The following is a 14,281-nucleotide window of genomic DNA, read 5'->3' on the forward strand; positions in this document are numbered from 1 at the left end:
TAAATGCTGGTTTGAGAATCATAATGACAATTATATATATTTTGGGGCTCATATTTCTATTTATGAAATTAATCTAAAGCAACAGAAATTCAACTCACGAGGAAAAATATCATTAGACTGGAACAGACAATTGGAGAATCTCCTCTCCACAAGAAAAGATCTCATGGAATAAAAAGACCATAAATAAAGCACACCTATCTCCAATAGCAGCATCCCTTTCTGAATTCCTACCACTGGAATTTGGGAAAGAGGAAGCACAAAACGTGTACTGAAACAACTCAGGAAGAAGAGACCGCAAAGTTCTGATTCACTAGCAGAAAGCTTTCCAGGGATTTACCCTAAAATATCAGGCATAAAAAACCACATTTTAATATGAGTCAGCAGCGCCCTGGCAGCCAGGAGGGCCAACCCTGTCCTTCATCAGGCACAGCATGGCCAGGTGGGCAAGGGAGGGGATTGTCCTGCTCTGCTCTGAGCTGGGGCAGTTTGGGTGCCACAATGGAAGAAAGGTGTTGGAGAGCATCCAGAGGAGGGCAACGAGGATGCTGGAGGGCCTTGATGGGAAGCCATGTGAGGAGCAGCTGAGGTGACTTGGTCTGTTCATCCTGCAGAAGAGGAGGCTGACCTCAGTGCACTCTACAGATTCCTTGTGAGAGGAAGAGGAGGGGCAGGCACTGATCTCTTTCTTCTCTATGGTGACCAGTCACAGGACACAAGGGAATGGCCTGAAGCTGTGTCAGGAGTGGTATAAGCTGGGTATTAGGAAAAGGTTCTTCACCCACAGGGTGGTTGGGCACTGGAGCAGGCTCCCCAGGAAAGTGGTCACAGCACCAAACCTGACAGAGCTCAAACAGTCTTTGGACAAGACTCCCAAGCACACAGTGTGACTCCTGGGGTGTCCTCCACAAGGCCAGGAGTTAAATTCAGTAAATGCTGATAGGTCTCTTCCAAGTCAGAAGAGTCTATGATTTTATTATTTGAATTCCTCCACATTTGAGAGACTTGAGAATCTTGCATAAGTGCTCCAGTAACTTTCCAGTTGACACTGGAAATTTCATATTGTTGCTTTACACAGTCAGGGCAGAAAGTGAAACACTGGTCATGATTAATTTTTTAAATTCATTCCAAATTAAAGGTATTTATTAAAGGTTGCCATTTTTATTTGCAGAATAATTTCCTGTTGAATTAGGAGGCTGTCAATTACACTGTCAACAAAGCCACAAATCTCATACTATTTCTAGGCAGAGAGAAAAAAAAATAACAGGGAAGCATCTTTTATATATTATTTAAAAACCTTTGAAATGACCTTGAGGACCTTTTCCACAAACTACTCCCAATGCCAGAAGCTGTAAATTCTCAGTCAAAGATGAGGAACACACTACCTGAAGCAAGCCCTTTATTACCTGACCCTATCAAACCTGCAGGTAGTCCCCAAAGGGGCCAAACTGGTCTGCAGTACAGGAAGCCAATAAGCCATAGGAAAAGAATTTAAAGGACAATGAGGGAAATTAAACGGGCACAGAAGACAGTGCTGAGACTACTGGAAGGTGAGAGGGTATTACCCATCCTAGACTGCCATTTCAGGCCTATAGACATGGAATTTATTGCACATTGGGTAGGATGTATTAGCTAAATACTGTGTGCTTTTCTGAAGAAAGTGAAAGGGAATAAAAACGAAGCCCCAGTGCACCATCATATGTGACATGCCAGACCACATAACTTCTTCCAGTTTGTTATTGCTATTTAAAAAAGAATAACATTCTAGTCAGGCAATAGGTTATGAATTCATTAAATAAATGGTGCCTGTTCTGAGATAATTTCATCCCTAGTACTAAGACAGTGTCTACAGTACAGATCTTAAAAAACTTCCTCTTGATTTTACCTCATTAAAGTAATGATGTCAAGGTGACTAATGACTTAAAAACTAGAAAAAGGTGATAGCCTGAAGTTTCAACACATCACAGACACAAAAAATAAACAGCAGAAAGTAGAGTAGCAGCAAGCCTCAGTTACATGTGCATAAGAGAAATATTTTTATTTCCCTTGCAAACACTAGTAGGCAAAGAAGTCAACACCATCTGCCCAGCTCTAATTTTAATGTAAAGTTATTCTAAATGGAACAGAGAAAAAACATCAATGGAAAAAATGATTTAGATATTCTAAAATTAAAACTAAGGACTATCTCACAAGGAAGGAGATTTCTAAATCTACTTTTGTTTCCACATAAAATAGGAGATAGCCTTAAACAGAAAACTGAGTCATAGGTTCACACAGCTCTTGGCCTAACTTTATCCTTTTAGACAGCTGGGCTGAAGTACTCTGTACATTTCATAACTTTTTTTTTTTCTCTTTACATGAAGTAGCTTAGTTGTGAAATGCAGAAGCATCAATTCCAGACAGTATAGTTTTGAATCCACAAGTTCAGCTTAAGCACTGAACTCTAATTGGTGCTGAGTTCAATCACTCGGAATCCCTGAGATCCAAAGGGACCTCTTGGGATCACCCTGTCCAAACCCTGTGCTCAAGCACAGTCAGCTACAGTAAGGTGCAAGAGAACCATATTCAGTCAAGTTTTGAGCACCTTGATGGATATTTAGACTTCTCATGTCACTCCAGTCCTGAACTGAAAAACTCAGCAGTGAGCTTTAGCAACCTATTACCATCTGGTTATACATAGAGATAACCACTAAAAAAAATCATCCAACACACCCAAATGCACAAATTGTGGACTAATTTACCTTACTGAGCAGTGCTCTTTTACTACCCTTGTAAGCTAAAATGTAAAAGCACTGAGCTAATGAATTATTTTTATGCTCATCCAGACATACTATGTTTCCACAAATCTGTTCATAGGGCTCAAACTTGTATTTATCTATTTTTTCTATTAATTTTTAAACTATTGACATTTTTGGATACACTGGAATGGCAAACTTTTGGGCAACCTATTAATGAGTCAAATAACTGGGGGTCTATTTTTAAATTGTAAGGCCTGAATGCTTCACACTTGACTCTGCAATATTGTCACTGACCTACTGCCCAACACAGGCCATTTCCTTCCTGTGCATATATTATTTATTCCAAAGATGGAACGCTTCCCCATCTTTGTAAAACACTTAGGGAGATCCGAGGGAAATGTACTACGTGTGTGGAGCATTACCAAAACTGATGAAAGTGGTGAAATAACATTCTCTTGCTGCAGCAAGAATGCCTTGGAACTAATGAATGATACACTCTGAATTCAAACATCTTGCCTACCTTGTCTGGTATACTCATCTGCTTCTCTGTGGACCAAATCTTTTACCCGGTTTCCATACAGCAACCTAGAGGAATCATGATCAAAAGCTTTCAAGGTTTCACTGGAGCTGTAAGACTTCTGAGTAGGCACTCTGCACTCCTCATTTTCTGCAGAAGAATTTGTATAGCGACGCTCCTTGTCCCGTCTGCTCTTTGTCAGGGAGCAATAAGGCCTACGTTCCTTCACATCCATACTTCATTCCTTCTCTGGGCACATCAGTCCGGCTTATTGGCAAGTCTTCTCTACATTCAGCTTACATTCACCTATAATAAAATTAGAAAGACAACCACTGATGTGTTACAATGATCTCTAATGGCTGTAATTGATCCCTAACTGTCTGGAACAGAGGGAGAGAAAGAAAGAGAGAAAGAAAGAGAGAAAGAAAGAGAGAAAGAAAGAGAGAAAGAAAGAGAGAAAGAAAGAGAGAAAGAGAGAGAGAAAGAGAGAGAGAAAGAGAGAGAGAAAGAGAGAGAGAAAGAGAGAAAGAGAGAAAGAGAGAAAGAGAGAAAGAGAGAAAGAGAGAAAGAGAAGAGAGAAGAGAGAAAGAGAGAAAGAGAGAAAGAGAGAGAAGAGAAAGAAAGAAAGAAAGAAAGAAAGAAAGAAAGAAAGAAAGAAGAAGAAAGAAAGAAAGAAAGAAAGAAAGGGAGAAAGAAAGAAAGGAGAAGAAAGAAGAGAGAGACAAAGAGAGAGAGAAAGAGAGAAAGAGGAAGAGAGAGAATGAGAGAAAGAGAGAAAGAGGAGAAAGAGAGAGAAGAGAGAGAAAGAGAGAGAAAGAAGAGAAGAAAGAGAAGAAAGAAAGAGAAAAAGAAAGAGAGAAAGAGAGAAAGAGAGAAAGAGAAAGAGAGAAAGAGAGAAAAGAGAGAAGAGAGAAAGAGAGAAAGAGAAGAGAGAAGGAGAAGAGAGAGAAAGAGAGAAAGAGAGAAAGAGAGAGAAGAGAGAAAGAGAGAAAGAGAGAAAGAGAGAAAGAGAGAAAGAGAGAAAGAGAGAAAGAGAGAAAGAGAGAAAGAGAGAAAGAAAGAAAGAAAGAAAGAAAGAAAGAAAGAAAGAAAGAAAGAAAGAAAGAAAGAAAGAAAGAAAGAAAGAAAGAAAGAAAGATAGATCTGCTCAGCAGTGGGTCAGAAGCACTTCTGCAAGACTTGCCAGAGCTCCATGCACGAGCTACCCTGATCTAAAACATTAGCAAAAAAATTCTTGCGAAAAACATCAACACAATATCACTCATTTTTATAGAACAGATTAAAAGATCAAAAGCAGAGAGAGATTGGAGCAGAGAGACACTGGAAAAATAGCAGTTTTTCAGCTTTAGGAGTGTGTTAGTTGCCTAAGTTCTATCTGTAGGTAAGCTGTTTTTTCTTTGTCTGAGAAGTTTGCATGCTTAAATGGCAAATCTGGTTTTCTTCTGCTCGTTGGAAACTTGTGGTAATAATGTTTGGGGTTTCATACTTTTTTGTAGACTTTTAGACTTCTATAATTTTTATTGCAATTGCTGTTCTAAGAAAATTATTTTCATCAGAGAACATGCACACATAATTTCACAGCAAGCTACAAAAACAACACAGGTGATGTACAGGAAGGTTTACCCAAGCCAGTATATTCTATGCAAGCTGTGCTAGAAGGCAAGAAAATATTTGATTTGCAAATGACAGTCAGAAAGGTTTTTTTCCCCTCAAGTTCTCAAGGAATATTACAGTAAGAATCATATTTCTATTACTATTTATTTTGCTTTAATATTTCATTCCCGTGCTTTCAAAACAAGACTTCTCAGTTTTCAAAACAAGACATCTCAGTTTAATTTCTTGGGTCCTGCACCCTCAACCAAAATATCTAAATTCCTGAGGGAAAGAAAGCCTGGAAATCCTGCTTTTGTTTTATAAAGAGAAGTGCTAAAATAAATTTAAGAATATAATTTTTATCTTTAAGCAGCTGAGAAAGCACATGCATATCACACAGCAACACATATCACAAAGCAGCAGCAAATTCCATTTGCACTCTTTTCAGCAAAAATAAGGCTGCTTTGCAACTCTTCACTTATTTAAACACTTAATATCAAACTAATTAGTTGTCACTCCTTAAAATATTTTCAGAGAGTATCAAATTTACTACAGAGCTGTGATTCAAGTTTGTGAACAAGAGCCAGTCCTTTATCATTTTGTTTTGCAATTTTCCAGAAAGGTTTTTCCATTTCTTGCCCTATCTGAAGCTCGGTTTAGACTCGGGAATAAAGCTCCAAAGACTACTATTTAAGGAAACAATTTACTTTTATATTTTCCAATTTTAAGTGGTTAACTGAAATTTTTACATGATCAAAAAAGTTTTACAACACAACAGTTTATTGAACTGATGACTGTTTAGATGTTTGCATGCCCATGTAGCACATCTTTCTAGCTTATATGAAACACAGATTTTAAAACATTTGATTTACTAATAAATGCAAGTACTTTCCAGGAAAAAATCCGTTTACTAGACATATTATAAACTCTCTGTTTTATTAATACTAAACTGAATTGTGATGTTTAGAAATAATTATTAACAAATACACAGGGGAATTCCTTTGCAGTGCAAAGCCTATCATCTCCCCTTTCATCTAAGCATGTCAAGACTTTAAAGGGCCACTAATTCCTAGTGTCTCTAAACTGCACCATGGGAAAACTGACACACTATTCATCATCATGACTATTCACCATTAAAGAAGAAATATTTTTTTTTTTAATCCAAGTTTCGAAAATCCTTTATAATGTTAAAAAAAAACCCCACACACAACAAAAAAAACCCCCAAAACAACACCAAAAAAGCACAACAAAAGCCAAACCAACAACCCAAACTCTTATTTGCACAACACATTGTTACTATACCAAGCTGAAATCCTCAAAGATTTAATCTATGCTGTAGCATGAAGAAGTACTGATCTGCCTCTCGTGGGAATCAATGAATTTAATAAAATTTCAAAAAGCAGTTCTCTTGGTTATATATTGTCTCTCCAGACAAAGAATGAAAAGGTTAAAAAAATACAAGCTGTTTAACGGCCCCGCTTTATGGAGACACTTCAGCAGTGATTATCCTGCCAGAATAATGAGGATTACTGGATTATTTGTGGGCATTTTTGAAAAAGAAACCAAACCAAACAAACAATAAAACAAACCTTTTAGGTTTTAAGAACATGATCTTTTTGAATCTGGCACTATACAAATCACCTGTTTACTTGCATTAGCCTTCAACTTTAAAAATTAATAGTATGTCTCAGCAAGTCTTAGGAAACAACATCCTCAGGCTTGTGTCGGAATTTAGTTTATCAGTGAATTTATACACATATCTAATAGAAGACAGAATAAAAGCTATCTTAAAGAACTGTCTACAAATAAATGTTCTTTACTGTGATCAGACAACAAGCAGAAAGGGAGAACACAAACATATTTGCAGAACACAGAAACAAATACCAGAATTAATGTTTAAGTAGGGTAAGTCAGCAGTGACAAGTCAAACAAAAGGAGACGTGCAGACGGCTTTACTACATCTTTACTTGAATCACTGATACATTATGAACCACCCCTTCTTCTTCCCTAGAAAACACTTCTCACACCCAATGAGAAAAGTATTTTCAATTTTTGAGAAAATTATTTTAATAAAAAAACCAAGCTGTCATTTACTGCATCTACTCAGCCCCTTTCTTTGAAAGATCACTACTAAAATACTAACAAGATTTCCCATTCACATCTTCACAGATTTAAATGAACCACTGCTGCACAGATTTGATCATATTTCCTTTTTTTCTTCTTTTCTGTTTCCTACAACATTAAAGCTGCATCTCAGGGTCTCGGTGCAGATAGACAAATGCACAGCAACTAATTTAAAAAATCAGATTAAAATGTTAAACCAAGGAGAATAAATTTATTTTGAGATGTATTATGAAACACTTGCTTTCATCTGAAAAGAATTTTTGCCCATATGTCAATATTTATGGTCTATCAGGTTGCTTCACCCCAACTAAATGAAGTCATTTACACAGCAATATTTACAAAGCTATTGAACTACTAACACACTCACAAAAGGATGTCAGTTCAGCTCTGCTATACACTGCTGCACGTGTTACATTGCAGTGCAAACGTGAAACAGCCTGCATGGACTGCAGAAAATAAAAAAAATATTTCACTGCTGCATGCCACTTCAAGTTTCTGTGCAATACTTTTCAAAGTCTAAAAACTGGGGATGCTCATCTGTGTCACTGAGCATTGGGATCTCCCACGACCTCTTCAGTGATCTCTGCAGTGTGAGGGGCTCCTGGCTGGATTCCACGGGAGGTGTTCACTGATCACCGTGTCAGCTCAGCCCAGCTCTCTACACGGCTTAGCTGATTGCACACTCAGAATCCACTTTCCCAGTCTCACTCCAAATTGTAAAATCAGCTTGAAATCGTGAAGAGAAGATGGCCATTTTAAAAATAATACTTAAATATTTCTTTCAAGTTAATTTAGAAGGAGAGGAGAAGCAGAGAAGCAATTTTTCTTGTTATCAGGTCATTGGGATCAAAGAGCTCATTCCCTTATGAGTCAGGCTACATTGTAGACCTCTGCCATCATTAACACTTTTAGCACAATATTTAATTACCAAGTCTGAGAAGTCATGTGCAATTAATAATTAAAACAAATAAACAATCAAAATTCCTTCTAAGTGTTGTAGAGACACCAAGTGCAAACACTAAAACTGAGCACATGAGTGTCTAAGCTACCACAGGAGCTTCAGTGTCTCAGACACAGACAAAGCTGACTGCTAGTGTAGCTTACACTGCATTTAAAATTTACCAGGACAGCCTTTCATCGGTTTCTCTTAGTCATCTATGGCAACATGAAATAAAGATGATGTAGTGAAAAACAAAACAAAACAAAAAACCAAAAAAACACACAAAAAAAACCCAAACAAAACAAAGCCAAAAACCAAATCCCAGTTACTTAGCTTTTTTCCAGAAAAACCACTAGATACTTAAGTTCTACACTGCGACACAGAAAAGACATATTTAAATTGGTAAGATGCAAAAAAGGCATGAAGGTCATGCTACAGAGTTATCCAAAACACCCAGGTACAACTTTAGCATGCCTGCAGGCATTAAAAATGTTACAGAAAATTACTGCATTTCATTCAACACCTTGAACTCTGAGTTCCTCAAAGGGTTGTTGCAGTTTGGCAGCAAGATTGCAATCGTGCCCAAGGTACACACTGCTCCCTCCCCATCTCTCACTTGGAGAAAGCATTAAACATGATTCAATGAACATCAATGTACCTGACTAAGAAGTCTAAATATACCTCAGTATTTTATGTCCTTTGATATCTAAGAATCTACAGAAGCATGAAAGAGTAAACAGGTAAGAAATAAAATATGTTTGTTACCAATATTACAAGATAATTGTATAGAAAAGATTATGCCACTGCTTAGGTTGATTTATGGATCTACTATAGTACCTTTCAACATCTATACCCGTTTTAGACATTTCTAAACATACAAAGAAAAACTGGAATTAATTCTAAGAATAATGAGAATGATTAATATATACAGAGCTGGAATAGAAAATATTCAAAAAAAAGAAAGATAAAATTTATACATTTCTCGGTTACAGGAGAACAGTAAGAGAGTTTGAAATACAAGGAAGCACAAATGCTCCTCCTCAGACTCAAAGAGAAGCAGCAGCAAGGAAAGCAGCATGCTGCTGGAACTGAGCCCTTCTTCCCTCCCCGAGGCCAGCAAAACTGAGACAGGGAAGGAACTTACATATTACACATCACAAACTTCCCTCCCAACATCTCCATCTCCAACTTAGCCATTCCAATGAATCATAGTATTCCCAGCTGCAGAGACCTGCATTATTATTGAGTTATAGTTATTTCTGTTATTAATTACCATTTTTACAAATGAAGAGTCATTGATCCTTCCACAGTGACTCCTGGGTGAAAGCACAGTCTGAACTTGCTTAGATGGGCACCAAATCTGCTTCCATGATTCTACAGAAACACAAGCAGTACAAGAACCCTCAGATTTCTGTAGAAGAAGCAGGCTTGAGCTTCTGTCTGGAATAAGAGCAGAGGATTTTACAGGCTGCAAGCTAAGACAGTGCCTATTGTCAGCATTGACAACAGTTGCTGAAAATAGCATCTAAGTAGTGCTGTTCAACAGATACATGTCTGCAAGTGCCATTATTTTCATTAAATAATAATTTCCTTTGTACCTGTAATTGTTGACCAGGTTAAACGAATGTGAATAGTGCATTAGTTACAAATTGCACTAGGTATAGTATTTCACAGCAGAAGAACAAAGCAAAATTCAACCGATACATGTTAACAGGTAGATTAAAAAGCTTAGGCACAACATGCAAAAATTAAGAAAATGTTCTGTTCACAAAAAAAAGTCACAATTCACACAACTAATCACCCATAAAACCTATTACAAACAAATACTAAGAAAAACTCAAAAAGCATAAAAGAGTGATGAAATTTCCACTTCAATGGCTGATAAAGTGAGATATGTCAGAAATCAACTGAGCTGGAAAAATGACACTTTGAAGAGGTGCTTAGGATGATCTGTAGCCATGGTGTGCCATTAGTCAAGCTGATGACTCTTAATACATGGACATTTCAGGTCATCATCTCTAGAAACTCACTTAATATAAAAAGTCTGTCTTCCAGCATTGAAACTAGAGAGAATGTATCCCAAATCAGCCTTCCTAAGGGGAGTGAGAAACAGATGGCCTGTCAGACAGTTCACAAACTACAATTTAAAAGAAGCCTCCTGAAGTCACTAACTAACCCTACATTTTAGAATCAAATTAAAAACAAACAAAAAAATCCCAACAAAAAAAAAAAAAAAAAACCCTAACAAAAACATGCATGCAAAAGAAGAGTAATAAGTAAGACAAGTAGAAATTATTTTCTATTTTTCTACATCAGTCAGAGGAACAGAACATTCATATCTACCTTCACAACAGGATGTAATGTTCATAAAAAAGTTACTTTACATAGTCTATCTAAAATCTTAACTACATTAGAGGAAGAATAAACAATAAATAAATGTACTCTGTGTTCATTACAGAAGTTTCTTGCATAAGAGTCAGGAAAATCAGCAAGATAAAGAGTTCTGCAGCATCCTGGTTAGTCACAGACATTGATGTTTGTATAACAATATTGATGCCATTACTTAAAATTTAAATCCTTGGGAGTTGAGGGAAAGAGGGAAAGAATACCTCATACTTTCCCTCATATGGCGAGAAAGACATAATGTAATGATGGGAGCCAAGGGAGCACATCTCAGGATTGCATTTTCCTTGGGAGTGTATGAGGACATACAACAGCATCTGAGATGGAGCTACAGCTATTTCTGCATGCCTGGAGCCTCTCAACAGCCAGGCTACAAACCCTAAGACAACACTGAAAATGACCCCAAGCTGGGCACACAGATGCAGCCTGGTGCTGGGCTGGTTACTGAGTCACCAAGCTGGCCCTGCAGAAAACACAGCTTGCAGGGAGGGAGGGCTGAGACACTGCTCCAACTGCAACACTCTTCAGAAGGACTCAGTCCAAGTTACACTGACAGCTCCAGCTCCTCCTTTGGAGGAGCTGTCATGAACCCTGATCTTGAGGAGAACCATCTACCTCTAATTTGTGGAATTTGTATAAAAAGTGTTTTATCTCAGGGGCTGAAAGAGCTACGTGCAAAAGGGAACATGAAGACCAAAAGACTCTAATAGTACAGTGTGCTCCTTTAGTAAAAAGGAGGTGAGAACATGTGATGAAAAGACAGAGGGAAGTGAAGTTAAGTGAGCAGAAATGCCGTGGTATAAAGAAAAAAATGAATAAAAAAACAAGCTCAAGACACAAAGAGGAGAGAGAAGCACTCAGTAGCACTCATTATGGCACCACTGGGGAAGACAAGTGACACAGAAAACCTGGCAAGAGAAAAGAGTTTAAGAGAAGAAACAAGTGGAGGAAGAGAACAAAGAAAACTTCAGAAGGGAAGAACTTTGTGACTCATTTACTTCAGCACAGAGTATTAAACTTGTAGAGTCACCACTGGGCAATTCACTACTTAGCAGCAACTAAAAAGGCCCAAGTACTTCCCTCTACTCCTTTAAACTTGAAATTCATCCTTTATGCCATCATCTCCTTCCTTTCTCATCTTTTACACACCCTTTTTCCATCACTGTGTTCTGACTCAAGCTATCTCAATGGTTTCCTAATATATGCAAGCATAATTCCTTCTTGAATCATGTCTCCCCATCTACTTTTGCACCTGCTCAGAGCTCTTCCACAGAGTCGTTGTCTGTTGTGGAGCAAATACACAGAAACCTAGAGATTTTGTAAAACTAAAACAAGAGGGACAGAGAATCTGACACAAGAACAACATATAACAAACCATGAACATCAGCAAAGGTGCTACAGGTCCCTGTGTCCCCAAGCAGGGAGCACAGCACAGTCATTTCTGTATTTCTGTTTGGAGAACAAAGCTATCACAATGTCAGCTTCACCATCTGAAGAGGCTGTCGATCATTCCAAGTCCCCCTTCAACAACTCAGAGTTAATTTCAAACAATCTGACAGTACTGAGGTTTCAAAAACAATACATCTCTCAAGTCACTATAAGGGAAATGAAGTATATTACATGTGACATGCAAGAGCTGGGCACACAGTCACAAGGCTGAGCTGAAAATATTACTGTGAAGGTGTCTGGAAATGAAAGGAGAACCTGAGGAAACTGTAACAAGGATGTCATTGCAGACACATGGGAGAGAGAAGAAAAAAAATAGCTAAGTGTAGGTGCTGAAGCTATTGCTCTGGCTGCATGACATAGGATACACAGGCAGCATCAGCCTTGGTTTCCAAGTACAGCTTCTCATAGTGAAAACTGAAATTCCACATAAACAGGAGTCATTCACAAGATTTTCCTTTCCCTTATGATCTGACAGGTAACCAGATTTTTCAGTTTCAGTGTCATCATAATGAGGATACTGTTGCAGCCTGGTAACCTGGAGAATCATTTAGTGACTCATGTCTATACAGAATGACTAGTAAGATTTTTAAGGCATACTGACAATTGTTTTAGTGCTCAAGAACTCTGTTTTGTTCAAAGTCATCCCCTTGCCTCCCCAGCTGACCTTCTCAAATAGCAACAAATCAAAACCAGAGAGATACAAACAAGGAAATTCCAAAACATAATGAAAAATCCCCACAGAAATGAGCACTCTGTAGTCATACTGTCACAAAATTCCCTTACTACTCCTAATAAAATAGTGAAAACATTATTTACAAATGCCACCATAAGATGCAGTAAAGTACTGCTTAACTTGATGATGTTCACATTAGCAATCCCTGCTACTGTATTTAACTGTCCTATCTATTCAGATGGTATCAGCTGTCATGTGTTCCTCTACACTCCCCAGGTTCCTGCTTCCCCCTCTGCACAAGCTGTGTCCTCTTGTCACAACCTCTAATTGTCTCTTCTTCAGCACAATCCAACATCAGCAGACAGTAAAGGCTGGAGGTTGTTTGCCCTGCTGGATCACTTCCTTTCTGTAATCCCTGTTCTAACTCCTTCAAAGCATCCCTTTCATTGCATCAGATTTTTAGCCTTACCTTAAAGGTCATACAAAAACTTTTTGTCCTGTAATTACCCCATTCCGCTCTTACCTCCCAGGTTTTGTCTCCAGTTTCAACAGAACTAAGACTCTGATTAGGGCAAACAAAAGAATAATGTAGCTTTAAAATAAATTCTTTGGCTAACTATGTGAGACACAAATTTTCCCACAGCAATTAGCAGCTGTGTTCAAAGCAGCACACTGCTCTCTGGAAGTGCCCACACAGCCTCCTCTGGCAGGACCCTACCTGGCCACCAACCAGGACCCTCCCTCCTAACCCCTTAAGGAACAATTAACCCTTAAAAATTCAAAGCCTCCTTCAGGAAGCTGGGCAAGTGGGACAAAGAACTACCTCCTGCTGCCCTCCTCCTTCCCTGGTGTGTGTTACCTACAGTGGGGCACCTGGCTGAGCTTCCACATGCTGCCAAATTTCAACCATGGCCATGAAGCTGACCTGCTGCTGGAGAGCCCAGTGATAGCACCTGCGCTCACATGTCAGAGAACCAAGTCTCAACTTTAAAACATGCTTCACTGCCAAATGATTCCAGTTCTGCAAAACAAGCACAAGCTTCTACAGGAAGTACTGAGCACCTTCATATTATGCTTCTTTAAATTTTTTAAATTACCACTTCATATAATACTCAGAATATCTCAGTACATGCATTGATTAAAAATCCTGCTAATTAAAGTAACAATCTACTTCAGCAACAGATCTGAAGGTGCCCTTTAAAGAATGGGCTATTTCTATCATTAACAACAGAAATGAAAATTTGGTCTCCAAACACATGCACAATTAACTGTAACTGAATAATGAAGATATTTCCCAGTTATCAACTAAGTCCTTTTAGATCCAATAGGAATTTGTAGAGCAGTTCCACAGCTCAGTCACACCAGAACTAAACAATATGTAATTGTATTTCTTATCAGGTAAGTTTAGCAAGCAGAGGTGCACACAAAGCCAGGAATACTGGAGGCTTCCACTCATTTACAGGACACAGAAGGCACAAGAAGAAGAAGGAAGAGAATCTTTCCTACGGTGACAGTCAAGATGCTTCAGACAAGTCCATATGGGTGGATGAGCAGGTAGTTTAATTTCTGTCCTGTTTCAAATATTTATAAGTCCTTTTTAATATGAAACACAAAGTGGATCATCCATCTTTTGCATGGCCTTACACTTAATATAAAATGACTTGTGATTTTCTTAATGTGTATTTAAGGGCAAAACCATCAGTTCCAGTATAGGCACTTCCAAGCATTAACTTTTTGCTGAATTGTCTAGATACTGGAGACACTTTTGTGGAAAGAGGGCATGAGATGCATGACAAGATAAGGTCTAGAAACTTTCTTGATCTACACAATGCAGCAGAGGGGCTCAT

General features: G+C 38.2%; 1 protein-coding gene across 1 annotated transcript in view; it reads right to left on the reverse strand.

Moving 5' to 3' along the window:
* The window catches only part of TENM3 (teneurin transmembrane protein 3), a 347,191-nt gene that overhangs the window by 306,612 nt on the left and 26,298 nt on the right, over window positions 1–14,281 (reverse strand). The window contains exon 2 of the mRNA XM_084205259.1: window positions 3,256–3,558. Coding sequence (XP_084061385.1) covers window positions 3,256–3,487 — 232 coding nt within the window. The 5' untranslated portion in view covers window positions 3,488–3,558. The remainder of the gene's footprint in view (window positions 1–3,255; window positions 3,559–14,281) is intronic.

The sequence above is a fragment of the Fringilla coelebs genome, assembly GCF_963513975.1.
Source record: "Fringilla coelebs genome assembly, chromosome: 4".
In the NCBI taxonomy this organism is placed as follows: Eukaryota; Metazoa; Chordata; class Aves; order Passeriformes; family Fringillidae; genus Fringilla; species Fringilla coelebs.